Source organism: Triticum dicoccoides, chromosome 2B (genome assembly GCF_002162155.2).
Source record: "Triticum dicoccoides isolate Atlit2015 ecotype Zavitan chromosome 2B, WEW_v2.0, whole genome shotgun sequence".
Lineage (NCBI taxonomy): Eukaryota > Viridiplantae > Streptophyta > Magnoliopsida > Poales > Poaceae > Triticum > Triticum dicoccoides.
The window spans coordinates 706,398,783-706,417,056 of record NC_041383.1 but is presented as its reverse complement, the minus strand read 5'-3'; the positions used below and the strand labels follow the sequence as shown (position 1 = coordinate 706,417,056).

Below are 18,274 nucleotides of genomic sequence, written 5' to 3'. Positions count from 1 at the left end.
CGCAGCTTACCCTTGGCTAGGACATGTCAAATAGTCCTATTTTTCTTATCGCACTACTTGTATATATACGCTTTGACGTATTATTTAAATGGAAAATAATGTACATCGTCAGCTTATTATTACTTTCCTTTATCTTTTTTCTTGACTGCTTATTTATTACAAATTGCACCCGTACACTTTGGTACGTTTAGTTCGCCAGGGGCTTCAGTGTACCCCATAACACGACACGAAAAGTCCGAACACTTTCGATAGTGCGACACCCCAAACTTATAGCATTATATGCATCATCTCTGAATCATGTCTTGGGTCAATAGTTGGGTTTGCCCGGCTCCCATGTTTTGGTACATTACGTTCCCCTATATCGGCTAAGGTAGCACAGGGAGAACTACTGCGATTGTGTCCTGGTTCTTCCGGATGAGCACCTCAGTAGAGAAAGCCGAAAACTAACTGTCATGATGCGGCGAGAGCTGGTCGCTGTTCGAGAGGTCTCAAATCCTTAAAGATTTTTTCCGCTTCGGGCGAGGAATTGGCCTTGTCCGATTTAGGTGTGTATACCGCCCCAGGTTCGGCCTTCCGAATACTAGGGGCTTTGCCAAAATTTAAAATTGTAGACTTCTATGGCTAAGTGAGAGTGATAAAGCTGTATAGTCCGATTGCCTTGTTCGCTGCGCTAAACACCTCCTTAAAGGACCAAAAATTTGGATAAAGAGTGTTTAGATTTATCACGAACACGCCAGTACTAGTTACATGGGGGAAGAAGCCAACGACTGGCCAACTCTCAGATTTTATAAACGGCCGCACAGAAGGTAAAATTTTAAATCAAGAAGCATTACATAGCGCACATGAACTCGTTCTCATATTACAGGATGACATGAGTACATTCATTCAAATATTACATACTTGGCACATTCCTCCGCCACAAGGTGGGCGCCCTTCATAACACCGTCATAATACTTTTCGGGGTGGCGGTGCTCCTTGCCCTTCGGTGGCCCCTCCGTCACCAGATTCTCGGCGTCCATCTTCGCCCAGTGCACTTTCGCACGGGCGAAGGCATTGCATGCACCCTCAATGCAGACTGACCGCTTTATGACTTTGAGCCGTGGACAGGCAGACACAATCCGCTTCACCAGGCCAAAGTAGCTGCTGGGCAGAGGCTCGCTAGGCCACATCCGGACTATAAGGCCCTTCATGGCCAGTTCGGCCGCCTTGTGAAGTTCGACCAGTTGCTTCAGCTGGTCACTCAAGGTCATCGGATGTTCGGCCCCAATATACTGAGACCAGAACAACTTTTCCGTTGAGCTCCCTTCTTCAACTCGGTAGAACTCTGCGGCATCAGATATGCTGCACGACAGATCTGCGAATGCTCCTGGAGAGCTCCAAATTCGGGTAAGTAAAAGAAAAGTCTCATTCACATGCTTGCTTTGCATATTGAATGCCTTACCCGCCGCAATCTTCTTGGCTGCCTCAATCTCCTAGAGGGCCTTTTGGGCTTCGGCCTTGGCATCTCGTACGCTCTGGAGGGCCTTCGCAAGCTCGGACTCTTGCATCTTAGAGTCACGCTCCAAGGACTCGTATTTCTTGACGAAATCCTGGAGCTCTTGCTGCACTTCGTCGACTCGAGCCGTTTGCTTCTCGCACTCGATGCGCTCTTGGGCTGCTTTGTCTTCGGCCTCGGACAACGCCTTTTTCAGGGCTGCCACTTCGGTCATGGCCCCTATTAAAGTTCATGACAATTCTATGAGCTAAAACCATTTTTTCTTTATCAATAAACAGATGGGGTATTATTTACCTTTGCTCTCCTCGAGCTGCCTCTTCGTGAGGCCGAGCTATTCCTCGGACCACGCCAGGTCCCGCCTCAGCCCGGAGACCTCCGCAGTACGAGCGGCAGCGGCCAACAGCGACGCCTGCTTATTCATAGAGACATATTTTGATTAGACTCCTGCGGATGTTATTTGATCCTCTATTCGGCCTTTCTTTCCGAACACCAAACAGAGCATCAGGGGCTACTGTCTATGCTATGATATTTTCTCATAATGTGATTACTTACCTCAAAGCCTGTTAGGAGGCTGGCGCATGCTTCGGTCAATCCGCTTTTGGCTGACCGAACCTTCTCAATCACCGTACTCATAAGAGTACGGTGCTCTTCGTCAACAGAAGCGCCTCGAAGCGTTTCCAGCAAATTGTCCGATGCCTCTGGGTGGACTGAGGTCATCGGCACAGGCGGCTCGCCCTCCTTAGCAAGGGGCTGCCTACCCGAATCCGGAATCACTAGAGGTTCTGGTGCAGTATTCGGCTGGGGGCCAGACTTGCTTCGGTCCCCGCCATCAGAATCCATGGGGGTCTCCCCCCATGTGCCCGACATCTGGGATTTCGCCTTGGGCCGTCTCCAGAACCGTCTCCCCCTGGTCCGGTATCCTCTGAGACAACACCTCGGTGTTGTCCATGGGCCGAGGGGTGGTGGCCGTCGGGAGTGAATAGCTGTTCATCTCCGACTGGCTCAAAGACCCACCTGAGGAGGATACGTCGATGTGGGCTTTGGATGGACTGCACAATCATATTTGACATAATAAGAAGCAATAAAGCAAAACGTACCAGAAGTATTATAGTGTCCGGACATTTATGATTTTGCCCGGGGCTTGTCCCTGGGCAGCCACTCCTCGTCGCTGTAGGCGGTCGTGGTGGAGTGGTTCGGAGGGAGGGTCTTTCCCTTCTTAGACCCTTCGGCCTCCCCAGATGGGGTGGCCTTCCTTTTCTTCTCCCCCTCGGTTCGGGGGAGGGGGAGGCTTTCCTCTTCCTCCTCCTTGTTTTTGTTGGAGGAGTGCGCCTCAGTGTCTTCGGATGATGAGTCCGATGCAACCTTGCGCCGGAGACCTTTCCTGGTCCCCGTGGCCTCCTTCTTGGCCTTCTTCTCCGGTACCTCGTAAGGCACCGGAAACAGCATCTCCGTCAAGAGAGTCATTGCTGGATCTTCAGGTAGCGGAGCTGGACAGTCGATCCGCTCCGCTGTTGCTACTCAGTCCTGTTAAAATTAGCATGGAGGCTTAGATTCCTCCCATGAATATATTGGGGAAAGGCGCATCTTGTGAAATATCGAGAGCTTACCGGATTGGCAGGGCACTTTGCGCCGAGTCTGCGATCCTCGGTAGTGAGAGGAGGTACTTCGGCGGCCTTGAACAACACCTTCTAGACGTCTTTGTGCGTCTTGTCGAAGAGCTCTCGCAACGTTTGGTGTTTGGCCGAATTGAACTCCCACATATTGAATGCCCGTCTTTGGCACGGGAGGATCCGGCGGAAGAGCTTGACCTGGACCATGTTGACAAGCTTGATCTTCTTGCTTATCATGTTTTTGACACAGTTCTGGAGTCCAGTCAGCTATGTCAGTGCAGCCCGGGCTAAGCCCTTCTTTTTCCAGGAGGTAAGCCGCATGGGGGTGCCGGATCGAAACTCGGGGGCCGCCGCCCAGTTGGCGTCGCGTGGCTCGGTGATGTAGAACCACCCCGATTGCCACCCCTTCACGGTCTCCACATAGGAGCCTTCGAGCCAGATGACGTTGGGCATTTTGCCCACCATGGCACCTCCGCACTCCGCCTGCTGGCCGACCACTATCTTCAGCTTCATGTTGAAGGTCTTTAGCCACAAGCCGAAGTGGGGCTTGATGTGGAGGAAGGCCTCGCACACGACGATAAATGCCGATTTGTTGAGGATGACATTGGGGGCTAGGTCATGGAAATCCAGCCTGTAGTAAAACATGAGCCCACGGACAAATGGGTGGAGGGGAAATCCCAGTCCACGGACGAAGTGGGCAAGGAACACAACCCTCTCGTGGGGTTCCGGAGTAGGGACAATCTGCCCTATGTCCGGGAGCCGGTGTGCGATGTCTGTGGCCAGATATCCAGCCTCCCGAAGCTTCGCAATGTCCGCCTCCGTAACGGAGGAGACCATCCACTTGCCTCCCACTCCGGACATGTTTGGAATGGCTTTGCAGAGAAGGAGAGAACTTGGGCGCTGGAGCTCGAGCGTGCGAGAATGGATGAGCGAGGGAAGAAGAGGGTGTGGGTGAAAAAGGGGAATCCCTATCTCTTTATAAAGGCGGTAAAAACTGTGCGCCTCCCCACTTTCCCGGAAAAATCGCTTATTCCCCAAGCGCCATGATTGATGGCGCGGTTGGGTTACCCACACCCATATTGATGAGAATCCTGTGATAAGGGGGCACGATCTCTGCTTCGACAAGACGTGCCAAGAGAACTGCCTCGCAATATGTGCAGTAGCTGGTTGAGAAAAACGGTTCAAATAATGACCGGGCTGTGGCGTGATGTCACATTATGAAAAAGTTGTCAGTAGATTAGATTTGTGGAATATTGTGCTCTCTACGGTGGTATGTGGAAATTATCTTGCAGAGCCGGACACGATCCTCATATTCAAGATCTTCTATGAAGTATTCGGAGAAGGAACCCACCTTGCAATGCCGAAGACAATCTGTGCGCCGGACTCATCGTCGTTGAAGCCTGGTTCAGGGGCTACTGAGGGAGTCCTGGATTAAGGGGTCCTCAGACAGCCGGACTATATACTTTGGCCGGACTATTGGACTATGAAGATACAAGATTGAAGACTTCGTCCCGTGTCCGGGTGGGACTCTCCTTTGCGTGGAAGGCAAGCTTGGCAATTCGGATATGTAGATTTCCTTCTCTGTAACTGACTGTGTGTAACCCTAGCCCCCTCCGGTGTCTATGTAAACTGGAGGGTTTAGTCCGTAGGAGAACAATAATCAAAATCATAGGCTAGCTTCTAGGGTTTAGCCTCTACGATCTCGTGGTAGATCAACTCTTGTAATACTCATATCATCAAGATCAATCAAGCAGGCAGTATGGTATTACCTCCACCGAGAGGGCCCAAACCTGGGTAAACATCGGGTCCCCTGCTTCCTGTTACCATTAGTCTTAGACGCACAGTTCGGGACCCCCTACCCGAGATCCGCCGGTTTTGACACCGACACCCGCCGCCGCCGACCTCGACGAGGTAGCCGCTGCCGCCGTCTCGATTTTCCCGCAAAAACCAACGTTTAAAAAAAACCTAGATCTAGTTTTTTTAGATCAGTTTTTTTTTCGGTTTAGTTATTTAGTGGACGTTCGTCCGTACGTTCGTTTAACCGAACGTTGTTCGTCAGTTAGCCGCAGACAGCGAACGTTCGTTCGTTAGGCTGTTCATCTCGTTTTATTTTCCAGGGGTTTTCCACGATTATTTTCGATCGCGATTTCTGCCCTAATCTTCGTTTTAGTTTATCTTTTCGCTCGTTTATCCAAATCAGGTGAAACAAGCGCCTAGATCTTCATCTCGAAGCCCTATTTCTGTTTAACCAACTTGAACAAGATTTTGGTACTGTAAAATTTGACTTTAGTCCAGATTAGTAAACGGATCTTGTTTCTTTCATAGTTTGAGTTTCGTTGCTCCGTTTGATTTGATTCTTTTTGCAAACCGGAGTTCTTCAGTTAAACTTTCTGGTTAGATCTTCTTATTTGAGTTTACCCATGCTTCTAGTCTAAGTGCTTATGTATGTTATTGTTTGTTTGCGATAGAATTCCCGGAGTGCAAAGCGTGCTACTACGAGTCTCTAGGTTTTGCGGATCATCAGCAAGGCAAGTAACACTTTGATCATACCTCTTTATTACCCAGTTTTTATGCATTAGTCTCAACCCTCAAACATTGCATGGTTAGGACTTGATTTAACTCGTGGCTTTTGGGAAGTAGATGATGAGGTAGTACCTATTGCCCTTTTATTATCAAACCTTTGGGAGTTAATTCTATGTTATGTTCAGGATTGCTATGCTATGCTCATAGACATGGATTGGTGAGTGTATCCATGACAAATGTGAGTATTGTTAATTATTGGTTAACTTAAGGTGGCTACTTAAATACACATCTAGGTGGATTGGTTGAGGCACCCTGGAGTGCCCAGTGGTTGTGAGGACACATGGAGAATCCAGTGTTGTCCTAGGATATCCCGGAGTACCCGTGTGATCATCCTACGGTTCGCCACCCAGGCTCAAAGGGATCATAAGATTATTCATGCTAGAAAGTTCCCTGTGTAGCCACAAGCCAATATGGGCTTTGGCATAGTTGAATAAGTTGTGTGACCTCTTTCAGTGGTAGACTAGCAGATGTAGGGGACATAGGTCGTACTGTCTAGCCAGAGTAAAGAGTTAATGCTTCTGAAAGACTGTGTCTTGGTCATCCGTTTCTCAAACATCATGTAGTGTGAGAAATCTAACAAAGGATATCGAGTCTTGTGGGGAAAAGTGCGCAAACCTCTGCAGAGTGTATAAACTAATCATGGTTAGCCGTGTCCCCGGTTATGGACATCTTGAGTATCTGGTTCTTGGATTATCATGTTGATCTCATCACTCTAAATCAATTTGATTGGGTTAATTGCTGTTGCTTAATTGGGATTGAGTTGGAGGAACCTTCTCAATGTTTAACAACCACCATGATAGTTAAATGAAATCTATTCCTTTGTTGTAGGGAAAAATTGGCTTTATGGAAAACTGTAACCATAGAGCTTTCCACCAGCCATATATGCATGTAGGGATAGCATCTATTCTGTTCATTACACTATGTGTTACATTGTCAGCATATTCGGGCTGCAACATGTCATGTTGCAGACTTTTCAGACGATGAGTAAGGTGCCATAGGTCGTTGTCGTTCACTCAGCTATGCCATTGGAGTTGATGGACTCACTTTATCTTCCAAGCCTTCCGCTATTATCTTATTTAGATGGCCTTAAGCCATATTATTGTAATAAGTTCTCTTTTGAGAAATTCGATGTAATAAGTGTGTGATTGAAACTCTGTTATAAATCCTCAAGTACTATGCGTGTCAGCATTACCGATCCAATGATGACACTGATGCACAGAGACTAGACTATTTGAGGTCTGGTCACTACAAACTCCCACTCAGATAGACATCCCTCTAGTCATCTAAGTGATACATGATCCGAGTCAACTAGGCCGTGTCCGATCATCACGTGAGATGGACTAGTCATCATCGGTGAACATCTTCATGTTGATCGTATCCACTATACGACTGATGTTCGACCTTTCGGTCTCTTGTGTTCCAAGGTCATGTCAGTCAATGGAACCTGTCTCATGTAAGCATACGTGTAAGGTCGGTCCGGGCCGCTTCATCCCACAATACCGCCAAAACAAGATAGGACTAGTAATGGTAAGCAAATTTAACAAACCAATGCCCACAACTACTTGTGTTCTACTCATGCATATAATATACGCATAGACCTAGCTCTGATACCACTGTTGGGGTACATAGCAATAATTCAAAATTTTCCAACGTATTACCAAGATCAATCTAGGAGATTCTAGGAACAAGAGAGAGAGAGAGAGATTGTGCATCTTCATACATTTGAAGATCGCTAAGCGGAAGTGTTACTAGAACGCGGATGATGGAGTCATACTCGCGGCGATTCAAATCGCGGAAGATCCGATCTAACACCGAATGGATGTCGCCTCCATGTTCAACACACGTATAGCCTGGGGACGTCTCCTCCTTCTTGATCCATCAAGGGGAGAGGAGAAGTTGAGGGAGAGCTTTGGCAGCACGACGGCGTGGTGGTGGAGCTTGCAGTTCTCCGGCAGGGCTTTGCCAAGCACTATAGAGGAGGAGGAGGTGTTGGAGAGGGGGAGGGCTGCGCCAGGGGAAGGGTGCGGCAGCCCTCCCACCTCCCCACTATTTATAGGGGAAAGGGAGAGGGGGGGGGGAGGCCCCCTCCAGATGGATCTGGAGGGGGCGGCGGCCAAGGGGGGGAGGCTTGCCCCCCAAGCAAAGGGAGGCGCCCCCTTTAGGTTTTGCCCCCAACCCTAGGCGCATGGGCCCTAGGGGGAGTTGGCTCCCAGCCCACCTAGGGGCTGGTTACACTCCATATTCAGCCCATAGGGCCCTCCGGGGCCGATGGACCCTCCTGGTGGACCCTCGGAACCCTTTCGGTGGTCCCGGTACAATACCGATAAACCCCCGAACACTTCCCGCGACCGAATAAGGACTTCCCATATATAAATCTTTATCTCTGACCATTTAGGAACTTCTCGTGACGTTCGGGATCTCATCCGAGACTCTAAACAACATTCAGTAACCACATACTAATTCCCATAACAACTCTAGCGTCACCGAACCTTAAGTGTGTAGACCCTACGGGTTCGGGAATCATGCAGACATGACCAAGACATCTCTTCGGCCAATAACCAACAGCGGGATATGGATACCCATGTTGGTTCCCACATGTTCCATGATGACTCATCGGATGAACCACGATGTCGGGGATTCAATCAATCCCGTATACAATTCACTTTGTCCATCGGTATGTTACTTGCCCGAGATTCGATCGTCGGTATCCCAATACCTCGTTCAATCTCGTTATCGACAAGAATCTTTACTCGTTCCGTAATGCATGATCCCATGACTAACTCCTTTGTCACATTGAGCTCATTATGATGACGCATCACCGAGTGGGCCCAGAGATACCTCTCCGTCATACGGAGTGACAAATCCCAGTCTCGATTCGTGCCAACTCAACAGACACTTTTGGAGATACCTGTAGTGCACCTTCATAGTCACCCAGTTACGTTGTGACGTTTGGTACACCCAAAGCATTCCTACGGTATCCGAGAGTTGCACAATCTCATGGTCTAAGGAAATGATACTTGACATTAGAAAAGCTCTTAGCAAACGAACTACATGATCTTGTGCTATGTTTAGGATTGGGTCTTGTCCATCACATCATTCTCCTAATGATGTGATCCCATTATCAATGACATCAAATGTCCATGGTCAGGAAACCATAACCATCTATTGATCAATGAGCTAGTCAACTAGAGGCTCACTAGGGACATGTTGTGGTCTATGTATTCACACATGTATTACGGTTTCCGGTTAATACAATTATAGCATGAACAATAGACAATTATCATGAACAAGAAATTTAATAATACCATTTTATTATTGCCTCTAGGGCATATTTCCAACAGAGGCTGCTACCTCTTGAGCTTGCGTTGGTTTTTCCCTTGAAGAGGAAAGGGTGATGCAGCAAAGTAGCGTAAGTATTTCCCTCAGTTTTGAGAACCAAGGTATCAATCCAGTAGGAGATGAAGCACAAGTCACCTAGTACCTGCACAAACAATCAAGAACCTTGCAGCCAACGTGATAAAGGGGTTGTCAATCCCTTCATGGTCACTCACAAAAGTGAGATCTAATAAAGATAGTAAAGTAAATATTTTTTGGTATTTTTGTTGTATAGATTGGAAAGTAAAGATTGCAAAATAGTAAACGAGATGCGATATAATGGAAAAGACATGTAATATAATAGTAAAGAGACCCGGGGGCCATAGGTTTCACTAGTGGCTTCTCTCAAGATAGCATGTATGACGGTGGGTGAACAAATTACTGCCGAGCAATTCATAGAAAAGCGCATAATTATGAGGATATCTAAGGCAATGATCTTGAGCATAGGCATCACGTCCGTGTCAAATAGACCGAAAGGATTCTGCATCTACTACTATTACTCCACACATCGACCGCTATCCAGCATGCATCTAGAGTATTAAGTTCATAAGAACGGAGTAACGCATTAAGTAAGATGACATGATGTAGAGGGATAAACTCAAGCAATATGATATAAACACCATCTTTTTATCCTTGATGGCAACAATACAATACGTGCCTTGCTGCCCCTACTGTCACTGGGAAAGGACACCGCAAGATTGAACCCAAAGCTAAGAACTTCTCCCATTGCAAGAAAGATCAATTTAGTAGGCCAAACTAAACCGATAATTCGAAGATACTTGCAAAGATATCAAATCATGCATATAAGAATTCAGAGAAGAACCAAATAATATTCATAGATAATCTTGTTCATAAATCCACCATTCATTGGATCTCGGCAAACACACCGCAAAAGAGTATTACATCGAATAGATCTCCAAGAACATCGAGCACTACAAGAAATATGTCAACTAGTGACCTTCTGTCAGTGACCCTGGAAGAATTGCTCATAGATCTATGACCATTTGAGACCAATTGGTCAAAAGCTGTTCGGGGGGCTCCAAACCCTAAACCATTGCGACCATTTTGGTCAGAAAGGTCGTAATTTCCTTACATGAAATGGTCATAAAGCAAACAGTGCTGGTCCGCTGCCTTATTTCTAGTTGTTAACGACCAATATAGATGGTCATAGCCTTGTAAATTGTGGTGGGTTGTGATGACTAGGCACCTTCTCATCAGTTTTGCCTATGTGTCATGTCCATGTCTCAATTTTTGCCCTAGGTTGTGAAGCAACCTATATTTCTGTTATTCCAAAAATTCCCAAAAAAATCTCATAAATTGTTTGGATCATATCTTCATCAAATATGTCAAAAACCTTCCTTGCCTAGTTCAAAAATAACTCAACAATATTCATTTTCCTATTCTGTTCAGAGCAACACTTTATGAAGGAAGTGTTATTTATATATTCTTGATTTCCCTAAAAGTTTGTGAAGACATTCTTCTTAGTATATGATCATCCTCAGCCAAAACTCACGCCCATTGGCCATGTGCATTTCCCATACCGCTAATCAAACACTTGGTTGCTAATTCATCTTTGAGCATAGTTCGATCTCCTCATGAGAATCTTATGTTGTAATTTTCTTCCTAGCACCTACCTGGGGAGTGCCCAACCCACTAGACATGCCTAGGCCGCCCAGAACGCATGGCAACGCCACAGTCACGCAGTGACCACATGGCGGGCATGCGAGCTTATGCGCTCTAGAGTTGGGGCCCTCGACCACCGTCCAAACCTCGATGTCTCGCCATCAAACCATGTATTTCTGATTAAATAGATACTTATTTACCTAGAAATGATTTTTGGAAAAAATAAAGACCAAACTATGAGGCAGCTGCAGTTCAAATTTGACCCGCTTCCAACTGAATCAGTGGGAATTTGTTTTTTTCACCAGAGGAGGATCAAAACTTTTGACACCCAACCATTTTGTCAATTGTGCATTAAATATGGCCTAGTATTTTATAAAATTGATTAGGTCCAATTTTACAACAAATATATGGTATGTCCTTCACAAAAAAACACATTTCGGGCACTCAGAAAATGGAAAATGTATTTTCCGTGAAAAGAAAATGAAAAATCCCTTAGGCAACATTGTTTGGAATTCCAAGATGCACCCTTGTGCACAATATGAGATCATTTGAACAAACTATGCCATGAATGTGGCCATAAGATTGATCATTTGTCTTGAAAGCCATGAATCTTCATGCATGCTAGCTCATTTCTGAGAACACTTTTTAAAAATAATTTCCGTATTACAAGTTTATTATTTTTCCTAGAAACTTGGTCACATATAATGATACAATGCGAAGGTTTTCCAATTTTTTGTTTTTTTCTGAATTTTTTATGCCCGTTTCAAAATGCGGTCAAAACGACGGGCTTGATCATTCCTAGCTAGTGGTTGGATCTTGGAAATTTTTGGTGTTTCTCTGATTAAAATAGATACTTTCGTACCTAGAAATAGATACTTTCGTACCTAGAAATGATTTTTGAAAAAATAAAGAGCAAACTATGAGGCAACTGTAGTTCAAATTTGACCCGCTTCCTACTAAATCGGCGGAAGTTTGTCTTTTTCACCAGAGGTGGATGAAAACTTTTGACACCCAACCATTTGTTCATTTGTGCATTAAATATGGCCTAATATTTTATAAAATTGATTTGGTCCAATTTTGCAAAAATTATTTGGTAGGTTCTTCACAAAAAAACCTCATTTTGGGCACTCGAAAAATGAAAAATGGTTTTTTTGTCCAAAGAAAATGAAAACTTCCTTAGGCAACATTGTTTGCCATTCCAATATGCACCCTTGTGCACAATATGAGATCATTTGAACAAACTATGCCATGAATGTGGCCATAAGATTGATCATTTGGGTTGAAAGCCATGATTCTTCACACATGATAGCTCGTTTCTGAGAACATTTTTTAAAGGAATTTCCGTATTATAAGTTTATTGTTTTTCCTGGTAACATGGTCACATATAATGACACAATGCGAAGGTTTTCCAATTTTTTGATTTTTTTGAATTTTTTATGCCCGTTTCAAAATGCGGTCAAAACGGCGGGAATGACCGTTCCTAGCTAGTGTTTGAATACTAGAATTTTTTTGGTGTTTCTATGATTAAATAGATACTTATGTACCTAGAAATGATTTTTGGAAAAAATAAAAAGCAAACTACAAGGCAGCTACAGTTCAAATTTGACCCTCTTCCAACTGAATTGACGGAAATTTGTCTTTTTTCACGAGAGGTGGATCGAAACTTTTTACACCCAACCATTTTGTCAATTGTGCATTAAATCTGGCCTAGTATTTTATAATATTGATTTGGTACAATTTTGCAACAAATATATGGTAGTTCCTTCACAAAAAAACTCATTTCAGGCGCTCAAAAAATGGAAAATGAATTTTCCGTGCAAAGAAAATGAAAACTCCCTTAGGCAACATTGTTTGGAATTCCAAGATGCACCCTTGTGCACAATATGAGATCATTTGAACAAACTATGCCATGAATGTGGCCATAAGATTGATCATTTGGCTTGAAAGCCATGAATCTTCATGCATGATAGCTCGTTTCTGAGAACACTTTTTAAAAATAATTGCCGTATTACAAGTTTATTATTTTTCCTGGAAACTTGGTCACGTATGATGACACAATGCGAAGGTTTTCCAATTTTTTGATTTTTTTTGAATTTTTTTTATGCTCGTTTCAAAATGTGGTCAAAACGGCAGGCTTGACAGTTCCTAGCTAGTGGTTGAATTTTGGAAACCTTTTGATGTTTCTTTGATTAAATATATACTTATGTACCTATAAATATTTTTTTTGAAAAAATAAAGAGCAAACTATGAGGCAACTGTAGTTCAAATTTGACCCGCTTCCAACTGAATTGGCGGACATTTGTCTTTTTTCACGAGAGGTGGATCAAAGATTTTGACACCCAATCATTTGGTCAATTGTGAATTAAATATGTCCTATTGTTTTAGAAAAATGTTTTGGTCCAATTTTGCAACAATTATTTGGTAGGTCATTTACAAAAAAACCTTATTTTTGGCACTCAGAAAATGATTAAAAATAGCTAGAAAGATAAAAAATGCATGCAAATTGGTGATGATCCAAATAATGTGGTCTAACTTGAGAGAAAAATCTAGTTGTGCTGTTTTGCAAAATATTTTTGACAGCTGCTTCACAAAACACCCATAGTTTTAGTACTTAGAAAACTATTTTAAACCATAAATTTTCTAAACCAATCAGGGCTCTTCCCACGGATCACCCCCCTTAGCCGATCTGAACCGTCCGTTCTAGCCGATCTGAACCGTCCACCTCTCAGCAGCCCCATCCAAACCCTAACAGACCACGCCTGCCTCTCTCTCCCCTCTCCACCGCCTCTCTCTTTCCCCTTCTCCCCTATCCAGATCCAACCCAAGCGCCCGTCCTCCACCGCCGCTCCATCCCCCGCCGCAGCCGCGATGTCACGGCCGTGCTCCACCCACCTTCGGATCCCTCCATCCGCTCGCGCCCTTGCCCCCTCTCCGCCTTCGGGGCCACGCCCTTGCGCTGCTCCCCGACGACGCGGGAGGGTGCATGAGCCTCGACCTGCGGGGCTCATCCAAGTGGCGGGCGACCGGTGGTGGCGGCACCAGGGTCGTCGCGAGGGGGCCGGAGGAGGCATCTTCCTGGCCATCGCCTACTTAGACCGCTTTCTTCCTCCGACGACGTCCCGATTCCCTTGTTCTCTCCCTCCCCGTCAACTCCGCCCACGCCCTCCTCTCGCGGCCCTGATCCCAACCCCACCGCCGATGATCTCCTCCCCCCCAGCACCGCCGCCCCCACCTTCTCTTGCTCTCCCAAGGGAAGGGAACTTTGCCGCTGTCTCGTCTCGTGCGCCCCTGCACCGCCATCGAGGTCGCCGGCTCCGGCCACCGCAATCGCGGATGGTACCCCTCCTTCCTCCGTGCCGCGGACGGTTCCAGCAGTTTCGGGTGGTTGCGCTGTTATGACTCTCGCCGTTCCCGTATGTGATGTTCAACTATGTTGCAACCATCACCCAGATCAAGTTCACCCCTTACATTTGTGGCTCAGTTCTGGGAATGGTACCTGACGCGTTGGTCAACATCTACAGGTATGATTCAGAGTTCAGATATCCAACACCACACTAACTAGGATATCGACAATTAGCTTGGAATACAGTATAAGAAGACAGAACAACATTTGTGTTGTTCAGTAGTACTGAGCAGCTGGCCGATCAAATACTCCCTCCTAACCAATATCATTTTGCTGCCTTGTCCTGCTTTTTGTGTAGTGGCCGGCTGATCCTTGCACTAGCGGACCTGAAGTATGACCAACGTCGGATGACAGCAGTGGAGATAGTCTACAACGTCATCTCTGCCATCATCGCCGTTCTTATCGGGGTCGGGTTTACGGTCTACATGAGAAGAGCCTTGGATGGCATACAAAGCGCAGATGGCGCGCGGCAACCTGAACCTGCTGGCATCCCTGCTATCCCCGCATCGGAACTCAGTGGTGATCGCCATCGAAGTTCCAGCTCTGTGCCGGTTGATGTTGTGTAGTGGCATACTGGCATGAAGTGGATTCTTCAACTGGATGAAGAACTGCAAGTGCTTGAAAGATCTGCATGAAGAACATCGTCAAGTCAAGTGACTGACCCATCCATTTGTCTTAGGCATGAAGCTACTTTCCAGTTATATTATATATGCAGATACTACCTCCTTTGCTTGTTTCTAGTGTTGCCTTACATGTGCTCTATTGTTTCTTTTGATGCAGGTACATGAATACCTGTCGGCATGCCCTCGATACATTCAGATTTTAGCACCGAGACTCTCACACCGCAAGTTTGACACTGACAGGGAAGTCGGTCAAAATCAATCCTCCGTGATGTTTTTGTTGCGCATGTGCTGGTGAAATAAATAATGGCAACTGTATTGCCTAAGCATATCTGACTACCTAAGCTGTATGCATTGCTTGTGGAAGGCGATCTCTAGATACTGAGACCACATTTAAGCCAATGTATATGATACAGTTGCATTGCACGTGTCACTTTTAATCTACCATTAATTCAAATATGCTTGCAAGGGGCTAGTCCTAGCTAGTGTTCTCCGACTAGGCTAAGTCGATCTGGTTGGCATGCTCTTACTCTCTGCTAGTAGCCTGTTCCATTTGACTCATTCTAATTACTACTGCATATATGGCAATTCAGACCTGGCATAAGTTACACTTGACAAGAGTATCTTGCACATTTTTTGTCTTCTATGTTACTGTTCATTTCTAAATCTAGTCTCAGTCTCAAGCATGCTTTATAGTCTCATATATATTGTATTTATACATCTCTGTGGAGCTTAATTTGATCCTAAATAAAAGATGCTTGGACATTGGTGGAACTTTATCTAATGCTCTTGTTCTCCTGTTTACCAGCTTCAACTCTAGTTAATTTGCTCTATTATTATCCCACAAGCTGCAGTGACGGAGATCACACGCTCCTTCGACCAGCCACGGCCAGCCTCCGTGTTCGGCCCCTTCAGCCTCGCCCCCGAACTCGCCCGCTGCTCCTTCAACCACATGCTCTGCTGCGAGGTGAGCTCCCCCATCCTCTCCGCTCGATCCACGCCAGATCCTTAGTCTGGGTACATGTGCACTAGATAGGTTATTTCTGGGTACATGACCGGAGAGTCTGACTTAGCTCTCTCATTCTCCATTAGTGAGCATGGTAATTGGGAAACACTATGTAACGATAAACTAGTTAAAGAATATATATTCTTTAGAAATAATTGAAGAATAGTTCATACATTAGACATGAGCCCATGCTGCTGGGGTATGTGCCATGCTCGACGCATCTGATTTTTTTTGAGGTTTTCTTAAAGTTTGTTAACACGCAAGCAATGCCCTGAACCCCATTCTCCGCCCATCTCGTAGTGTGCTGGGCGTCGTCCTCCTTGACGCGTCCGCCCCCGACGAGCTCTCCTGGTCGGAGGAGGTGGAGCAGCAAGACCTCCTATCCTCCAGCGCGTGGACCGACAATTGCGTCCTCCTGCTCTCCTAGCGTGGTGAGCTTCCCCTCTCCCAGATCTGGATGATACTTGCAATTGTGCAGCTATAAATGAAACAGATCAGGTCTTGGTTCAGTTTTGTATGTGTCGATTTGATTAAACCTTGACCGAAACCAAAGCTTCACATTTTGATTAAATGTTTACATGAGTTGTTATTCTATTCAAGTGGGTGAACTAAGCCATTTTTATTTAGTTTGCTCTCTGCTATGCCAAAGCCATCATTGTGAGCCATCAGTGCATTACATTGTGTTTCCCAGAATTACTCTCCCAGGTCGGTCTCTATCGCGTATACCATGATCGGAGATGTCTTCCTGTACATTTATGGCAAGGATGAATATGATGAGCTTGCGTCCTGCTGCAAACCCGACCTCTTCTGTCTTTGCCTGACCACGACCATGGCGATGGCGAGGAGAAGGCTACGAGGAGGTGGACAACCTTCAGGCTGCCGCACAAGACGACCAAGGTCCGCTCTGCTTTGCTGCTATCCCTCTCTCTAGCTTTGTAGAAACACTCGCTGGGTGCTTCCCTTGCCCCTGGCAATGTCAATGAATCACAGTGGCATTGTAGGCACTGAGGAAATTGTGGCATGTTGTTTAATTTGTTTATTCATCTGTTGCAGTCTGTGCACTGTTGTGGTGAAACTCTAGTGTTTCTGCAACCTACAAGTGCATATGGGCACTGATTTCTAGAAGTATTTGAGTTGACATCTTTGTTGGTTTAGATAGTACAGAAATGTTGAAGGGCGGTTGGTTTGCTTCTAGTTTTTGAAATAGAGCTGACTATAGTTTTGCATGAACGAGAATATGCTTTTAACTAGTGACAAATATGTTCTGCTGACCAGCTTTGCAGTTTGCCACATTGGTGATGTAAATGCCCCTAAATGATGATATCTTAGAAAGTGCTTTCTTTGATCTTTTACCTTGTTACTATCGTCCATAAGTATAGCCGTTGATTTTGGCATATGAGCACTAGTGTTTCCTGCTCAGAGCAAGCTATGTATTGTACATGTGTCCATTTTACCTCTGTAAATAGTTTGTTTCATACCTAGCAACATGTTTCCTCATAATGAATTATTCGTGCCATGTGAATCATTACTGCTATCCTGCTACTAATGGATACAAGGACGAAATGCACAGTTTCCTGTCAAGTAGTGTTTGCTTGGTGACATGATGCTGTTTTTTCCTTCCAAGTATAATGCTCCATTCATGTAGTGATGATACTACATCTATTTCATTTCATGTTTATGCCTCTTCCAGAAAATGTGTTGCACCTACAGTAATCAATCTAACTTATCCATTTTATATTATAGGCCTTCAAGTACAAGAGGTTGCTGCTTGACTATAACAGCGAACACGACCAACAAGTTTCACCAGCGCGAGGCAAGCGACGACATGCTCTGATACCCCCACCTGCGAGTTGCGCTCCCCCTGCCCAGCCCACCCCCCTTGAGTCACTCCAGATCCAGGATCACTGTTAGATCCTCGACACTATAAATGATCAGATATCCAGATGATATGTTAGTTTCCGTGGTTTATGATAGGCCCGTTGCATTTGTTGGCGTTAACCATTTCCTGTGTGGTTCTTCGTAGCCTTGTTGCTATTGTTGACCCATACCAGTTTGCATGTGATTGCTGGTACCTGTATGTTAGTATTGTTGGTGCCTATCATGCCATGCTTAGTACATTTTGCCATGCCATGCTTAGTACGTTTTGCCATGCCATGCTTAGTGTTTACTCAACTAAGGCATTTGGGCACTTATGTGTAATTTTTATTCTCTTGAATGGATATTTTTTATTGGCAATCATTTAACTTTCACTATATCTCACTAATAATTTATGTAGATCAGGATCTAATGTCGTCGAGGTGGGTGCTGTTGTGATCGAAGATCATAAGAAGCCTGGAGATGTGCACAATAGTTTTAGTTGATGTTGCCACCATGTTTTGGTTCCTCTGTATTTGTTTCTGATTGTGTGTACACTTGATGGATCGTGCAGATGTGCTGTTGTGAGTTTCATAGAGTGATTTTTGGATTTGATCATTTAATTGTGAGAATTATTGATTGTTTGCTGTTGAAATGTGTAAAATTGAAATCTATGAATGAAAAAGGCTGAATGTTCATCTATTG

General features: G+C 45.2%; 1 protein-coding gene and 1 long non-coding RNA gene across 2 annotated transcripts; both read left to right on the top strand.

Moving 5' to 3' along the window:
* The first annotated feature begins 13,508 nt into the window (after positions 1–13,508).
* Positions 13,509–14,763, top strand: LOC119365748. The gene is made up of 2 exons (XM_037631390.1): positions 13,509–14,207; positions 14,388–14,763. The coding sequence occupies exons 1-2, from the start codon at positions 14,107–14,109 to the stop codon at positions 14,653–14,655; spliced, it is 369 nt and encodes a 122-aa protein (XP_037487287.1). The 5' UTR covers positions 13,509–14,106; the 3' UTR covers positions 14,656–14,763.
* Positions 14,764–14,787: 24 nt separating this feature from the next.
* Positions 14,788–16,494, top strand: LOC119365750. The gene is made up of 4 exons (XR_005175748.1): positions 14,788–15,003; positions 15,518–15,676; positions 16,016–16,146; positions 16,343–16,494. It is a non-coding gene; the product is annotated as an uncharacterized LOC119365750 (long non-coding RNA).
* The last annotated feature ends 1,780 nt before the right edge of the window (positions 16,495–18,274 follow it).

Coding starts and splice junctions, on each gene's coding strand:
- LOC119365748 (XM_037631390.1), top strand. CDS start 14,107: ATGTTCAACTATGTTGCAACCATCACCCAGATCAAGTTCACCCCTTAC. Junction 14,208..14,387: donor GCGTTGGTCAACATCTACAG/GTATGATTCAGA, acceptor CTTTTTGTGTAG/TGGCCGGCTGATCCTTGCAC.